Raw genomic sequence first — 17,005 nt, forward strand, 5'->3', positions numbered from 1 at the left:
GGTAGTGCCCGCTCATCACTAGTTACCAGTACTGAGCACCCGAGCATGGTAGTGCCTGCTCATCACTAGTTACCAGTACTGAGCACCTGAGCATGGTAGTGCCCGCTCATCACTAGTTACCAGTACAGAGCACCTGAGCATGGTAGTGCCCGCTCATCACTAGTTACCAGTACTGAGCACCTGAGCATGGTAGTGTCTGCTCATCACTAGTTACCAGTACTGAGCACCTGAGCATGGTAGTGCTCGCTCATCACTAGTTACCTGTACTGAGCACCTGAGCATGGTAGTGCCCGCTCATCACTAGTTACCAGTACTGAGCACCTGAGCATGGTAGTGCCCGCTCATCACTAGTTACCAGTACTAAGCACCTAAGCATGGTAGTGCCCGCTCATCACTAGCTACCAGTACAGAGCACCCGAGCATGGTAGTGCCCGCTCATCACTAGTTACCAGTACTGAGCACCCGAGCATGGTAGTGCCCGCTCATCACTACTTACCAGTACTGAGCACCCAAGCATGGTAGTGCCCGCTCATCACTAGTTACCAGTACTGAGCACCCGAGCATGGTAGTGCCCGCTCATCACTAGTTACCAGTACTGAGCACCCGAGCATGGTAGTGCCCGCTCATCACTAGTTACCAGTACTGAGCACCTGAGCATGGTAGTGCCCGCTCATCACTAGTTACCAGTACTGAGCACCCGAGCATGGTAGTGCCCGCTCATCACTAGTTACCAGTACTGAGCACCTGAGCATGGTAGTGCCTGCTCATCACTAGTTACCAGTACTGAGCACCCGAGCATGGTAGTGCCCGCTCATCACTAGTTACCAGTACTGAGCACCTGAGCATGGTAGTGCCCGCTCATCACTAGTTACCAGTACTGAGCACCCGAGCATGGTAGTGCCTGCTCATCACTAGTTACCAGTACTGAGCACCCGAGCATGGTAGTGCCTGCTCATCACTAGTTACCAGTACTGAGCACCTGAGCATGGTAGTGCCCGCTCATCACTAGTTACCAGTACTGAGCACCCGAGCATGGTAGTGCCTGCTCATCACTAGTTACCAGTACTGAGCACCTGAGCATGGTAGTGCCCGCTCATCACTAGTTACCAGTACAGAGCACCTGAGCATGGTAGTGCCCACTCATCACTAGTTACCAGTACTGAGCACCCGAGCATGGTAGTGCCCGCTCATCACTAGTTACCAGTACTAAGCACCTGAGCATGGTAGTGCCCACTCATCACTAGTTACCAGTACTGAGCACCCGAGCATGGTAGTGCCCGCTCATCACTAGTTACCACTACTAAGCACCTAAGCATGGTAGTGCCCGCTCATCACTAGTTACCAGTACTGAGCACCCGAGCATGGTAGTGCCCGCTCATCACTAGTTACCAGTACTGAGCACCCGAGCATGGTAGTGCCCGCTCATCACTAGTTACCAGTACAGAGCACCTGAGCATGGTAGTGCCCGCTCATCACTAGTTACCAGTACTGAGCACCCGAGCATGGTAGTGCCCGCTCATCACTAGTTACCAGTACTGAGCACCTGAGCATGGTAGTGCCCGCTCATCACCAGTTACCAGTACAGAGCACCCGAGCATGGTAGTGCCCGCTCATCACTAGTTACCAGTACTGAGCACCCGAGCATGGTAGTGCCCGCTCATCACTAGTTACTAGTACTGAGCACCCGAGCATGGTAGTGCCCGCTCATCACTAGTTACCAGTACTGAGCACCCGAGCATGGTAGTGCCCACTCATCACTAGTTACCAGTACTGAGCACCCGAGCATGGTAGTGCCCACTCATCACTAGTTACCAGTACTGAGCACCCGAGCATGGTAGTGCCCCGCTCATCACTAGATACCAGTACTGAGCACCTGAGCATGGTAGTGCCCGCTCATCACTAGTTACCAGTACTGAGCACCTGAGCATGGTAGTGCCCGCTCATCACTAGTTACCAGTACTGAGCACCTGAGCATGGTAGTGCCCGCTCATCACTAGATACCAGTACTGAGCACCTGAGCATGGTAGTGCCCGCTCATCACTAGATACCAGTACTGAGCACCCGAGCATGGTAGTGCCCGCTCATCACTAGTTACCAGTACAGAGCACCCGAGCATGGTAGTGCCCGCTCATCACTAGTTACCAGTACAGAGCACCCGAGCATGGTAATGCCCGCTCATCACTAGATACCAGTACTGAGCACCTGAGCATGGTAGTGCCCGCTCATCACTAGTTACCAGTACAGAGCACCTGAGCATGGTAGTGCCCGCTCATCACTAGTTACCAGTACAGAGCACCTGAGCATGGTAGTGCCCGCTCATCACTAGTTACCAGTACAGAGCACCTGAGCATGGTAGTGCCCGCTCATCACTAGTTACAAGTACCGAGCATCCAAGCATGGTATATATTGAGGGGGTTAATAAATAACATTTTTCCAGTGTCCACCACTAGAGGGAGCTGAGGATCCTATGTGTATACTATATATGTGATACTCAGTAATAGTGGGTGCCAAGTAAGGTTACAAGTTACGACCTGTAAAAAAAGAGTGAATTAGGTGTCACAATCATTTTCTACAGCTGAGGCACCTTAGTCATATGGAAAAGTAAGAATTTATTATTTTTTGTAATATTATCACAAGACAAAAACCTTCCTTGACAGATAGAAATACAGAAAACAGACAAGCGTGATCCATAATACTGCGGCTGTTTAATAAAATAAGATGTTTTTTTAATTTTTTTTTATTGCAAACAACAAAAACAGATTTTACGAATAAGAAGCGACTTGATGATGACGATGATGAGCGTTGTGGGGAGCATTGTGGGGAGCGTTGTGGGGAGCATTGTGGGGAGCATTGTGGGGAGCGTTGTGGGGAGCGTTGTGGGGAGCATTGTGGGGAGCAGTACCTGCCCTGGCCTGTGATGGCGCTATATTGTCCTAGGGTCAAATGGGAATCATTATATTTGCCTTTTATTATGCAGAAATGGATCGTGCATGGATGGGAGAAGCACGGTCATTTCTCTTCACGCTCATCCCTTTAAGAGAGAGTGAAAATGGAGAATCCCTTGAAGGAATTGTAAATAGTCATAAAAATGATATCCTAATCATATTAGCAATTAAATATCTCGTTAGCGCCCTGGCTGATTATTTCGGAAACAGCGCCTCTTGTCTCTAGGATCAGCGTCTGGTATTGACGGAGTGTTCTTGTTTAACCCATGATTTGTATCTGTGTGAGGTGCGGGCTGTGGTATACAGCCGGCACCAGCCTCTACCAGCAGTGATCAGAGCTAGCCCTAATCGCGGCTGTTTAATTCTTTACTGCTGTCAATCAGTGACAAAAAGTCTCACTATCCATTAGACACATCCATTCAGCTCCCATCACCCCCTTCACCCTCCCAGCGACGTGATTGTAGGGTGCTGATAGATGGCTGACGGCCATCTTGGTATTCCCATGAAATGTATTCCCATTCACATATATTGTCCTTATATATATCAATGCTAAAGTGTACAGCACAAACGAGCAAACAAATTTCCTTTGGGGATTTAAAACATAAAGTGTAATGCAGAAAAAAGCATAAAAACACCTAAAACAAATGACTCACCCAATTTTTTCCTATTTAAAAATAATAAAAAAAGGGTAAAAAAAAGCCTAAAAATATAATCGCCCAATTTTTGCCTATTTTAAAATAATAAAAAGTGTAAAAAAAAACCCCTAAAAAATGTAATCACCCAACTTAAAAAAAAAATAATAAAAGTGTAAAAAAATTACTGAATATTTGCCTATTTAAAAATAACAGGAAGAAAGTGTAAAAAAAAGATCTAAAGAACGAATCACCCAATATTGGCCTATTTAAAAATAATAAAAAAAAGTGTAAAAAATTGAATCACTCAATGTTTGACTATTTTTAAATAATTAAAAAAATGTAAAATAAAAGCCTAAATAATTAATCACCTAATTATGGCCTATGTAAAAATAATAAGTATAGAAAAAGCCTACAAATTTGAATCACCCAATTTTTCTTATTTAAAAATAATAAAAAAGTCTAAAAAATGTTTTCACTCAATTTTTGCATATTTAAAAATAATAATAAAAAAGTATAAAAAACAAAACCTAAAAAATGTCATCACCCAATTTTTGCCTATTTAAAAATAATAAAATAAAGTGTAAAATAGTGCCTAAAAATGTAATCAATCAGTTTTTGCTTACTTAAAAATAATAAAGTGTTAAAAAAAAATCCCTTAAAATTAATCACCCAATTTTGGCGTATTTAAAAATAATAAAAAAATGTAAAAAAAAGTCTACAAGATTTAATCACCCAATTTTTCTCTATTAAGATAAAATAAATTTAAAAAAATTAAACAAATTTGGTATCGCTGTATCTATAAAAGTTGGAATTATGAAAAAATAAAATAAAAAAATATATAAAGGCCAAAATTGAATTTTTGGGGGGTTAGCACCCAAAAATGTAATAAGAAGTGATCAGGCCATCTTATGTACCCCAAAATGTTACCCTAAAAATCTGCAGAAAATAATAAAGCCATTTTGATGGAAAAATAATAAAAAAAGTTATGGCTTTTAGAAGAAGAGGGGAAAAAATGGAATATTGCAGTGGAAAAGTAATTCCATCCCCTGTTTACACTGCTGTAGACCGTTGCAATGTACCGGTGCACATATGTTCCCAGCTTATTCCGCCTGTATACAAACCATGTAGGTCTGGACATACTTTCCCAAAATTTCTGTTCACTGACCACAAGCAGAGATCTTAAAACCTAAAATGAACCTGGTATTTCTCACATCTGAGTGTTTGTTACAATTGCAGTCGTCTGTTACATATATCAGCAGCACACATAACGTTTGTCCTAATGGTTTTTGCTACAGTGTATCAGTGCAGGTAAAATGTACTCACTTTGATTGACACATTTTTTTTACTTTGTTCCCCACAGTAGCAAAACCTCAGCTGTGAGAAGTGTCAGGTTATCATTTATGTCATATATTTCTTATATGGTTTCTGTAATACTTGGGTCATTGCGAACTAAAGGAATATTACTTCATATATTGTGTTTATTGATAAAGATTCATAAATGGAAGAAGTTGAATAATTATGTGACACCATGGAGGAATTATAGTGTTGTTAAAATGGAGGATTGATTGCTCTTTGTCACGTGCAGACCCTTCACCTACAAGTTATGGCTCCTAGTTACCCATAGCAACCAATCACTGTCCACCTCTTATTTCTCCTGTGCAGTTTTGAAAATGAAAGAAGGATTCTGATTGGCTGCTTAATTTACCTCATGAGGCAGTCTTCACTGGCAGCCATTTTAAAAGTGTTCAACCTTGACATTATCAGTGACTTCACTCAGCTGCAAAGCACTGAAACCTACCTAATATTCACAGGGTGCCTCATACATGGCTAAGATCATACGTTTTCTGCAAATTTAAAATGTCATAACTTCAAAGAATGTAGGGAAATTCACAAAATGGCTGACTCCCGTGTACATGCCTTATATTCATAATAAAATGATTTTCTATTATTTCTTTGTATCCAAAATGGCTCCAAGAAGAAGGGTTTTGCGATAAAAATAGGAATATTTTAGTAAAAAGGAACCAGATACTACTAACATAGATGGTGTCATGGCTCCTTTGCGCCCTCATAGTGAGCAATGAGCATGTCCCTGATTAGTCATGGAGTGTGTCGTGATTTCTGACTAGCAGCTAGAGAGGCTTTGTATACAGCACTCCTTCATCTTTTGGTCCTACAATTTTGACTTTAGAGGCCCGGGCAACTAATAACATGGCACCCACTAAGCTGGTATTAGAACAAGGTATATAAAGAGATCTGTCAAAGAGGAGTCGATGTGAAAATTCACATTAAGGAGTGTACAAAGAGGGCACTTCATATTACACTCAAACATGGGGTCTCACGCCTGGTACTGATTTACACCCTATCCTGGGGAGTGGATCATGGTGCTTTTTTTGTACTTCTTCCGATCCTTGTCGGACAGGAGAGTAGCGTTGTCCTAAACCTTCATCCCTTCACGCAAGACAATTAGCAACCTCTATAGATGGGGCATCACATGCACATTGCTCAGTATTTGCTAACGCTATAGAGGAGACATCCTGTGCAGACTGGCAGTTATTTGATACCTCCATAATGGAGGGGGCATCCTGTGCAGACTGGCAGTATTTGCTAACGCTATAGAGAGGGCATCCTGTGCAGACTGGCAGTATTTGATACCTCCATAATGGAGGGGGCATAATGAGCAGACTGGCAGTATTTGATACCTTCATAATGGAGGGGGCATAATGGGCAGACTGGCAGTTATTTGCTATTTTCATAGAGGGGGCATCCTGTGCAGACTGGCAGTATTTGCTACTTTTATAGCGGGGGAATCCTCTGCAGACTGACACTATTTGCTACCTTCATAGAGGAGGCATCCTGTGCAGACTGGCAGTTATTAGTAACCTCTATAGAGGGGGCATCCTGTGCAGACTGGCAGTTATTAGTAACCTCTATAGAGGGGGCATCCTGTGCAGACTGGCAGTTATTAGTAACCTCTATAGAGGAGGCATCCTGTGCAGACTGGCAGTATTTGCTACCTCCATAGAGGGGGCATCCTGTGCAGACTGGCAGTTATTAGCTACCTCCATAGAGGTGGCATCCTGTGCAGACTGGCAGTATTTGCTACCTCCATAGAGGGGGCATCCTGTGCAGACTGGCAGTTATTTGCTATTTTCATAGAGGGGGCATCCTGTGCAGACTGGCAGTATTTGCTACTTTTATAGCGGGGGAATCCTCTGCAGACTGACACTATTTGCTACCTTCATAGAGGAGGCATCCTGTGCAGACTGGCAGTTATTAGTAACCTCTATAGAGGGGGCATCCTGTGCAGACTGGCAGTTATTAGCTACCTCCATAGAGGGGGCATCCTGTGCAGACTGGCAGTATTTGCTACCTCCATAGAGGGGGCATCCTGTGCAGACTGGCAGTTATTTGCTACCTTCATAGAGGAGGCATCCTGTGCAGACTGGCAGTTATTAGCTACCTCCATAGAGGGGGCATCCTGTGCAGACTGGCAGTTATTTGCTACCTCCATAGAGGGGGCATCCTGTGCAGACTGGCAGTATTTGCTACCTTCATAGAGAGGGGGCATCCTGTGCAGACTGGCAGTTATTTGCTACCTCCATAGAGGGGGCATCCTGTGCAGACTGGCAGTATTTGCTACCTTCATAGAGAGGGGGCATCCTGTGCAGACTGGCAGTTATTAGTAACCTCTATAGAGGGGGCATCCTGTGCAGACTGGCAGTATTTGCTACCTCCATAGAGGGGGCATCCTGTGCAGACTGGCAGTTATTTGCTACCTTCATAGAGGAGGCATCCTGTGCAGACTGGCAGTTATTAGCTACCTTCATAGAGAGGGGGCATCCTGTGCAGACTTGCAGTATTTGCTACCTCCATAGAGGGGGCATCCTGTGCAGACTTGCAGTATTTGCTACCTCCATAGAGGGGGCATCCTGTGGAGACTGGCAGTTATTTGCTACGTCCATAGAGGGGGCATCCTGTACAGACTGGCAGTATTTGCTACCTCCATAGAGGGGGCATCCTGTGCAGACTGGCAGTATTTGCTACCTTCATAGAGGGGGCATCCTGTGCAGACTTGCAGTATTTGCTACCTCCATAGAGGGGGCATCCTGTGCAGACTGGCAGTTATTTGCTACCTCCATAGAGGGGTCATCCTGTACAGACTGGCAGTATTTGCTACCTCCATAGAGGGGGCATCCTGTGCAGACTTGCAGTATTTGCTACCTCCATAGAGGGGGCATCCTGTGCAGACTGGCAGTATTTGCTACCTTCATAGAGGGGGCATCCTGTGCAGACTTGCAGTATTTGCTACCTCCATAGAGGGGGCATCCTGTGCAGACTTGCAGTATTTGCTACCTCCATAGAGGGGGCATCCTGTGCAGACTTGCAGTATTTGCTACCTCCATAGAGGGGGCATCCTGTGCAGACTGGCAGTTATTTGCTACCTCCATAGAGGGGGCATCCTGTGCAGACTGGCAGTATTTGCTACCTCCATAGAGGGGGCATCCTGTGCAGACTGGCAGTATTTTCTACCTCCATAGAGGGGGCATCCTGTGCAGACTGGCAGTATTTGCTACCTTCATAGAGGGGGCATCCTGTGCAGACTGGCAGTATTTGCTACCTCCATAGAGGGGGCATCCTGTGCAGACTTGCAGTATTTGCTACCTCCATAGAGGGGGCATCCTGTGCAGACTTGCAGTATTTGCTACCTCCATAGAGGGGGCATCCTGTGCAGACTGGCAGTATTTGCTACCTCCATAGAGGGGGCATCCTGTGCAGACTGGCAGTTATTAGTAACCTCTATTGAGGGGGCATCCTGTGCAGATTTGCAGTATTTGCTACCTCCATAGAGGGGGCATCCTGTGCAGACTGGCAGTATTTGCTACCTCCATAGAGGGGGCATCCTGTGCAGACTGGCAGTATTTGCTACCTTCATAGAGGGGGCATCCTGTGCAGACTGGCAGTATTTGCTACCTCCATAGAGGGGGCATCCTGTGCAGACTTGCAGTATTTGCTACCTCCATAGAGTGGGCATCCTGTGCAGACTGGCAGTATTTGCTACCTCCATAAGAGGGGGCATCCTGTGCAGACTGGCAGTATTTGCTACCTCCATAGAGGGGGCATCCTGTGCAGACTTGCAGTATTTGCTACCTCCATAGAGGGGGCATCCTGTGCAGACTTGCAGTATTTGCTACCTCCATAGAGGGGGCATCCTGTGCAGACTGGCAGTATTTGCTACCTCCATAGAGGGGGCATCCTGTGCAGACTGGCAGTTATTAGCTACCTCCATAGAGGGGGCATCCTGTGCAGACTGGCAGTTATTAGCTACCTCCATAGAGGGGGCATCCTGTGCAGACTGGCAGTATTTGCTACCTTCATAGAGGGGGCATCCTGTGCAGACTGGCAGTATTTGCTACCTCCATAGAGGGGGCATCCTGTGCAGACTGGCAGTTATTAGCTACCTCCATAGAGGGGGCATCCTGTGCAGACTGGCAGTTATTAGCTACCTCCATAGAGGGGGCATCCTGTGCAGACTGGCAGTATTTGCTACCTCCATAGAGGGGGCATCCTGTGCAGACTTGCAGTATTTGCTACCTCCATAGAGGGGGCATCCTGTGCAGACTGGCAGTTATTAGCTACCTCCATAGAGGGGGCATCCTGTGCAGACTGGCAGTTATTAGCTACCTCCATAGAGGGGGCATCCTGTGCAGACTGGCAGTATTTGCTACCTCCATAGAGGGGGCATCCTGTGCAGACTGGCAGTATTTGCTACCTCCATAGAGGGGGCATCCTGTGCAGACTGGCAGTATTTGCTACCTCCATAGAGGGGGCATCCTGTGCAGACTGGCAGTATTTGCTACCTCCATAGAGGGGGCATCCTGTGCAGACTGGCAGTATTTGCTACCTTCATAGAGGGGGCATCCTGTGCAGACTGGCAGTATTTGCTACCTTCATAGAGGGGGCATCCTGTGCAGACTGGCAGTATTTGCTACCTCCATAGAGGGGGCATCCTGTGCAGACTTGCAGTATTTGCTACCTCCATAGAGGGGGCATCCTGTGCAGACTGGCAGTATTTGCTACCTCCATAGAGGGGGCATCCTGTGCAGACTTGCAGTATTTGCTACCTCCATAGAGGGGGCATCCTGTGCAGACTGGCAGTATTTGCTACCTCCATAGAGGGGGCATCCTGTGCAGACTTGCAGTATTTGCTACCTCCATAGAGGGGGCATCCTGTGCAGACTTGCAGTATTTGCTACCTCCATAGAGGGGGCATCCTGTGCAGACTGGCAGTATTTGCTACCTCCATAGAGGGGGCATCCTGTGCAGACTGGCAGTATTTGCTACCTCCATAGAGGGGGCATCCTGTGCAGACTTGCAGTATTTGCTACCTCCATAGAGGGGGCATCCTGTGCAGACTTGCAGTATTTGCTACCTCCATAGAGGGGGCATCCTGTGCAGACTGGCAGTATTTGCTACCTCCATAGAGGGGGCATCCTGTGCAGACTGGCAGTATTTGCTACCTTCATAGAGACAGATTGCCTGTTGTTTGCTACTTCTAAAATAAGGGGCATCCTGCAAAAAAAGGAAAAAGGGATGAGGCAAAATTGAGGTTGTCCTTCCTCTTCTTGGGCTCCACAATAGTCATGGGACCAACCACTATATCATTTATACACTTATGAACATTTTCAGTAACATTTCCATTGACAGTGATACAAGGTGGTTATATTTGAGATATCCGACATCAATAGATATAAAAAATGGGGGATATGTAAGATTCAGCCATCTTCCCTATCCAAGGTGTGTACATTGTCTGCCCCAAGGTCACGGAGTATTGTATTGAAGGATATATTTACAAAGCACGGTATGTATCTACATATATACAGTGCGTACCGATGACAGAGACACAAGAAAAGCAGAGATAACAGAGAATTAATGAGGAAGGTAGAACAAGGTGGGTAAAATTCTGATAACTGATAAGAAAGTCTAAAGTATAAAATATCTACAGTCACAAAACAAAAATTATCAAGAGTCCCGTCCACGTGGTCAATGTCTGGACCTTAGACGTTCCTGTCAAAGATGTACGACACAAAAGCAGGCGGGCGACCATTCTCTGGACTTCGGTCAGATTGTCACATGGAGCACAGCATCTTCTTGTGGTGACATGGGCTGGAAAATGGAGCCACATAATATTTGTGTTGGTTGCCATGGTCTCTTATGTGGCGTGTCCAGCACACCCTGCGCCTCTCGTGGCTGGCTTAGTTATAGTTTTCGATCTATCTAATCGGGGTTCAGTTGACAGTGGACACCTGGCTGTGGTGCAGACTGAATTCCTTGGCTTTAAGACGTAGGCTGGCGATGCTGTCGGCCATATTGACTCCTTGGGTAGGCAGTGTTGTAGGAGCAGAGCTGGTGTTTGGGTTATAAGGCGGCAAACTGGCACTGATGGAATTTAAAGAAAAGAGGAAAAAAGAGATTTTAGTCATTCAGGCAAATATTTTGAAAATCTAAAACTAATAACAAAAACTAAAAATGACTCCAAATGTATTCTGGAGCTTCTAAATACAATATTTCACCCACGACTTTTTCGCTGTTACCGAAAGGCATGGCTGTAGGGTTTGTAGAGGTAGCATCCGCAACTAAAACTGGCGCTGAGGGTGCCCAAATGGCTCTCTGTCTCATGAGAGGACATGGGCCATGTTACATATTTTGATTTTTACCCCAGAAGCTGAATGTTTTATGCCCAAGTTGCTCGAACTTGACTTGTTAGAAGCCTAAAGTGACCATTCTTCCAAACATGTGAAATGATGTTCTGAGTAGACTATCGACGGTCACTAGAATAGTTCCTATGTGACCATTCTTGACCATTCTTCTAAACATGTGAAATAATGTTCTGAGTAGATCATCAACGGTCACTAGAAAAGTTCCTATGTGACCATTCTTGACCATTCTTCTAAACATGTGAAATAATGTTCTGAGTAGACCATCGACGATCACTAGAAAAGTTCCTATGTGACCATTCTTGACCATTCTTCTAAACATGTGAAATAATGTTCTGAGTAGACCATCGACAGTCACTAGAATAGTTCCTATGTGACCATTCTTGACCATTCTTCTAAACATGTCAAATGATGTTCTGAGTAGATCATCAATGGTCACTAGAAAAGTTCCTACAGTAATCATTGACCTCTTATTTAAGAAACTGGTGGGTATCACCAAGATTTCTGCTACCCACATGTTGAAAGATGTATAGAAGCTAAAAGTCAATTTAAAATAAAGGGTCTTCTAAAATTAAGTTCTCTTTACCGAAAGTGACTCCCATCACTTCATTTTAGGACAATTTGCTCTTTATTTACCCAGCTTCAAATGTTATGCTCATGTTGACCGTATCGACAACATGACTCAGAAGCCTAAAGTGAATCTTCCTTCAGACATATGAGAAGATATTTTGGGTGGGAGGCCATCACGAATCAGTATCACTCCATCACTGGTGCTTGAGGTTGCCCAAAGGGCTCTCTGCCACATGAGAAGACATGGGCTATGTAACATATTTTGATCCCAGAAGCTTAAAGTTTTAAACCCACGTTGCCAATACTGCCAATATGACTCAGTTTAACTTAGTCAGAAGCCTAAAATGACCATTCTTTCAGACATGTCAGAAGATATTTTGAATGGTAGATTACCAGACACTAGAGAAGTTCCTTAGGTATTCTTGTGACTCCCACAACTTAATTTTAGGACTATTTGTTCTTTAATTACCTAGCTTCAAATCTTATGCTCATGTTGACCGTATCAACAATATCACTCAGAAGCCTAAAGCGACCATTCTTTCAGACATAACAGAAGATATTTTGGGTGGGAAGCCACCACCAATCACTAGAATGAACGTTTGTGTGTAGGAGTTTCAACCCATCACTGGTACTTAAGGATGCTCAAAGGGCTCTCTGCCACATGAGAAGACATGGGCTATGTTACATATTTTGATTTTGACCCCAGAAGCTGAACGTTTTATGCCCAAGTTGCTCGAACGTGACCTTGTTAGAAGCCAAAAGTGACTATTCTTCCAAACATGTGAAATAATGTTCTGAGTAGATCATCGACGGTCACTTGAAAAGTTCCTACAGTAATCATCGACCTCTCATTTAAGAAACTGGGGGGTATCTCCAAGATTTCTGCTACTTACAGAAGCTAAAACTCAATTTAAAATAAAAAGGTCTTCTGAAATCAAGTTCTCTTTGCCAAAAGTGACTCCCACAACTTCATTTTAGGACAATTTGTTCTTCAATTACCCAGCTTCAAATTTTATGCTCATGTTGACCGTATCAGCAGTATGACTCAGAAGCCTAAAGTGACCATTCTTTCAGACATATGAGAAGATATTTTGGGTGGGAGGCCTCCACCTATCACTAGAATGAATGTTTGTGTGTAGAAGTAGCAGTCTCACCCCATCACTCGTGCTTGAAGATGCCCAAAGAGCTCTTTGTTATATGAGAAGACAAGGGCCGTGTTACATATTTTGATATTGATCCCAGAGGTTTAAACTTGTAAGCCCATGTTCCCATCATCGACAATATGACTCAGTTTAACGTAGTCAGAAGCCTAAAATGACCATTCTTTTAAACATGTCAGAAGATGTTTTGAGTGGTAGACCACCAGACACTAGATATGTTCCTTGTCTATTCTTCAAAAATATTTTTACCTCTTCATTTAAGCAACTAGTGGGATATTTTCAAGATTACCTATATCAACACATTGAAAAATGAAGTTCTCTTTACCAAAATTGACTCCCAACACCCAATTTTAGCTACTTATTTAGTCCTAATTTTCAGAATTCAGGTTTATGTTACCTATAGCTGTTTGAGTTCCAAGACAGGAAGTCTGGTGGCAGGCTGGTTGGTCGGGGGCTGATCTGCTGCTCCACAATGGGGTCTTGACTGTATGATTTCAGGAGAGAAGAAGACCGGCTGGCCAGCATAGCCCTCTCATTCCTACGAAACTTGGCTCGCCTATTCTGAAACCAAACCTGTGAAAAGAAATGGAAAATATTATAGCAACAACTAGGACTAACATATCTACCACACTGGTAGAGGTCTACACTGGTAGAGGCCTACACTGGTAGAGGCCTACACTGGTAGAGGTCTACACTGGTAGAGGTCTACACTGGTAGAGGTCTACACTGGTAGAGGTCTACACTGGTAGAGGTCCACACTGGTAGAGGTCCACACTGGTAGAGGTCCACACTGGTGGAGGTCCACACTGGTGGAGGTCCACACTGGTGGAGGTCCACACTGGTGGAGGTCCACACTGGTGGAGGTCCACACTGGTGGAGGTCCACACTGGTAGAGGTCCACACTGGTAGAGGTCCACACTGGTAGAGGTCCACACTGGTAGAGGTCCACACTGGTAGAGGTCCACACTGGTGAAAATCCACTACCACACTGATCTCAAGTCAGTAGTAATACTCAATATAATGAAGCACATTGAATATTATGGTTTGTAGGTAGTGCCAATAAGTTGTAAGAAACCTTGCCCACTGGAGGATCGTTTGCTGGGCTACAATGACCCAACAGATTAAAGTATGTGAACCTTTCCCTTTTCATAAATTTATTTTCTCAATGATTTTCAGCAATTTTGGGCACTGACCTGTACTCTGGCTTCGCTCAGGTTAACCCGTCTCGCCAAGTCCTCTCGTACAAAGGCGTCGGGGTAGTGAGTTCTCTCAAACACTCTCTCCAGGGCTTGCAGTTGGCTGCTGTTGAAGGTTGTCCTGTTCCTTCTCTGCTTCTTTTTGATCCGAGCACTCTTCGCACATCCCGAGATGGAGCTTTCACCTGAAACATAAAGCAGACTGTGGTAAAGGTTTGCAATAGACATCAAAGAATCAATCGATGCAAATCAAATTCATGTTAAACTTTTAGAAATTTGCTGCCCCTGGCGAATTTACACAATACACTTCTCCCAAATCCCCTAAATCACTCTATTTTAGAAGGTTGTTTCTGCCAGACTGGGCTTTCCCATAATACCTTATAGCTATCACGTCCCCGTGGTAGAGCACAGCTAATAAGGAGAGACTATAATAGCTTGTAGAAACGATGAAACCGAAAATGCAGCTGCCGTTTTGTAGCGAATCTGGATGGTGAGAAGACGTCACAGTTCACATATGGAGAGTAAGCCATAAAACACTAAAGAAACCGTACAAATAGTATGTGACAGCACAGCAGTCAAGAAGATTAGGGTGTGAAGAAAAGAGAATAATACAGATTTAATTGATAGAGGTAGGAGAGTCACTGCAAAGCAGGAGAGTCACTGTTTGAGAGGCTGGAGAAGTCCACTCATTGTGAAGTAGGAGAGTCACTGTGAGGAATGAGTCACTATCTGAGGCTGGAGAGTCACTGTCTGTGAGGCTGGAGAGTCACTGTCTGTGAGGCTGGAGAGTCACTGTCTGTGAGGCTGGAGAGTCACTGTCTGTGAGGCAGGAGAGTCACTGTCTGTGAGGCTGGAGAGTCACTGTCTGAGATTTTCTACCTTCAATAATGTCTTCATCCCTACAACACAATTTATCTAGAATAACAGTGACCTGTGGCCGACTAAAATATATTTTCCAGGGATGGATTGGGAAAAATTGCAACCTTTCAAAAAAAAAAAAAAAAATCACAAAAAAAAAGAGCGAAATCAAATAATAATAAAAAAATCATATGGTAGATTTCCCATTTTTTGTTAGCTAAGAAATAATATTTTTTTAGGTGTAAATATTTATTCTATAATTGTCTTTATTTACGGTTAAAAATTTTTAATTATTGTTTATATTCTATTATAATTGTAACAGATTTATTTTGTTATTTGTGCATAAGTTTATTACCCGTGTGATCTAACCTTAGATAAGTAGGTCGTGCGCATGTTTATTTTTTTTCTCCAGCAGGGGGCAGACGTTTTGGCTTTTGTACATGTCACATTCTTATGTAACGAACATTAATTTTCTTTGTTTCAAATACACACAAAAAAGAATTACAGTGAAACTTGAGCTGTGGCCGAGTGCATTAATTTCCTGTGTATATGGCCCAGCGCGATATACAAAGCAGCGAGCCTGCCCTGCCCTGGGATGACATTACCGAACTGTTACAATGCCTTTGTTATTTCCATAAATTGCTTTTCTGCAATAATCATGTATACAAGTCATCAGATGTCAGTACACCATGTACCCCATCCTGCAGCCCAACAGGCAAATGGCACGCTCCTGTAACAAAGCCGCAGCTGTGGCATAGCGGAGGAAACTAGGCTGACTACCATTAATATGGAAGGTTTCATTTGTGTTTTGCAAACTTTATTTAAAATTATGTAAATGAGTACACCCCTTTAAAAAAAATTGAAAAACTCTTTTCTATTCCCTATGTCAACCGTTTTTATCTTCTCACCTCCTCGGTTTTTATTTTTTTTAGTACTCCTTCGATATATCTTTTTTTTTCCTTTTTTGTATATTTTTTTTTTTATTTAATGCCCCCATTTAATTTATTACAAAAATTAAATTTATTTTATTTTTTCTAGTATTTTTGCAATATCTTTTTTTTTTTTTTTTAAAAAAAAATTCTTCTTGTGTGAAATGAAAAAAAAAAGCCAACAATTTTTTGGGGGATTTTTTTTGTTTATTTACTACCCCCATTTAATTTATTGAAAAAAAAAATTACTAAAAATCTTCCTTCTAATGGGAAATGGAAAAAAAGACAGCAATTTTTGACGGATTTACTGCCCCATTTAATTAAAAAAAATTACTAAAAATTCCTTCTTGTGTGAAGTGGAAATAAAAGACAGCAATTTTTTGGGGGATTTTTTTTTATTTACTGCCTCCATTTAATTTATAAAAATAATTACTACAAAATTCCATCTGGTGTGAAATGGAAAAATAGCCAACTTTTTTTGGGGATTTTTTTTTAATTTACTGCCCGGATTACATTTAAAAAAAAAAAAAATTACTAAAAAAAATTCCTTCTCATTGAAATGAAAAAAAGCCAATAATTTTTGGGGGTATTTTTGCTTATTTACTGCCCCCATTTAATTTATTAAAAATCTTATCAAAAAAAATTTCTTCTCGTGTGAAATGGAAAAAATACCAACAATTATTTGGGGGATTTTTTTTTTATTTCCTGCCCCCTTTTAATTTATAAAAAAAAATGTACTAAAAATTACTTCTCATGTGAATTGGAAAAAAAGCCAACAATTTTTTTGTTGGATTTTTTTTCTTATTTCCTGCCCCCTTTTAATTTATAAAAAAAAAACTAAAAAAAAATTCCTTCTCAAGTGAGATGAAAAAACAAGCTAACAATTTTTTGGGGGACTTTTTTTTTTATTTATTTATTTTTGTATGTATTTATATTTTTAATTTATTAAAAAAAAGAAATACTAAAAAATTCCCTCTAGTGTGAAATGGAAAAAGAG

At 42.9% G+C, this 17,005-nt stretch overlaps 1 protein-coding gene and 1 long non-coding RNA gene across 2 annotated transcripts in view; one reads left to right on the plus strand and one right to left on the minus strand.

Annotated features, from left to right (window-relative positions):
- The window catches only part of LOC142262722 (uncharacterized), a 311,813-nt gene that overhangs the window by 44,163 nt on the left and 250,645 nt on the right, over positions 1-17,005 (plus strand). The gene's annotated exons all lie outside the window — the stretch shown is intronic.
- PRRX2 (paired related homeobox 2) overlaps positions 10,084-17,005 on the minus strand; it is a 55,398-nt gene continuing 48,476 nt past the window's right edge. Inside the window, exons 2-4 of the mRNA XM_075332181.1 lie at positions 14,219-14,406; positions 13,423-13,598; positions 10,084-11,017 (exon numbers count right to left, since the gene is read on the minus strand). Of these exons, the coding sequence (XP_075188296.1) occupies positions 10,867-11,017; positions 13,423-13,598; positions 14,219-14,406 (515 nt within the window). The 3' untranslated portion in view covers positions 10,084-10,866. The remainder of the gene's footprint in view (positions 11,018-13,422; positions 13,599-14,218; positions 14,407-17,005) is intronic.

This window comes from Anomaloglossus baeobatrachus, unplaced genomic scaffold, assembly GCF_048569485.1.
Source record: "Anomaloglossus baeobatrachus isolate aAnoBae1 unplaced genomic scaffold, aAnoBae1.hap1 Scaffold_249, whole genome shotgun sequence".
NCBI lineage: Eukaryota > Metazoa > Chordata > Amphibia > Anura > Aromobatidae > Anomaloglossus > Anomaloglossus baeobatrachus.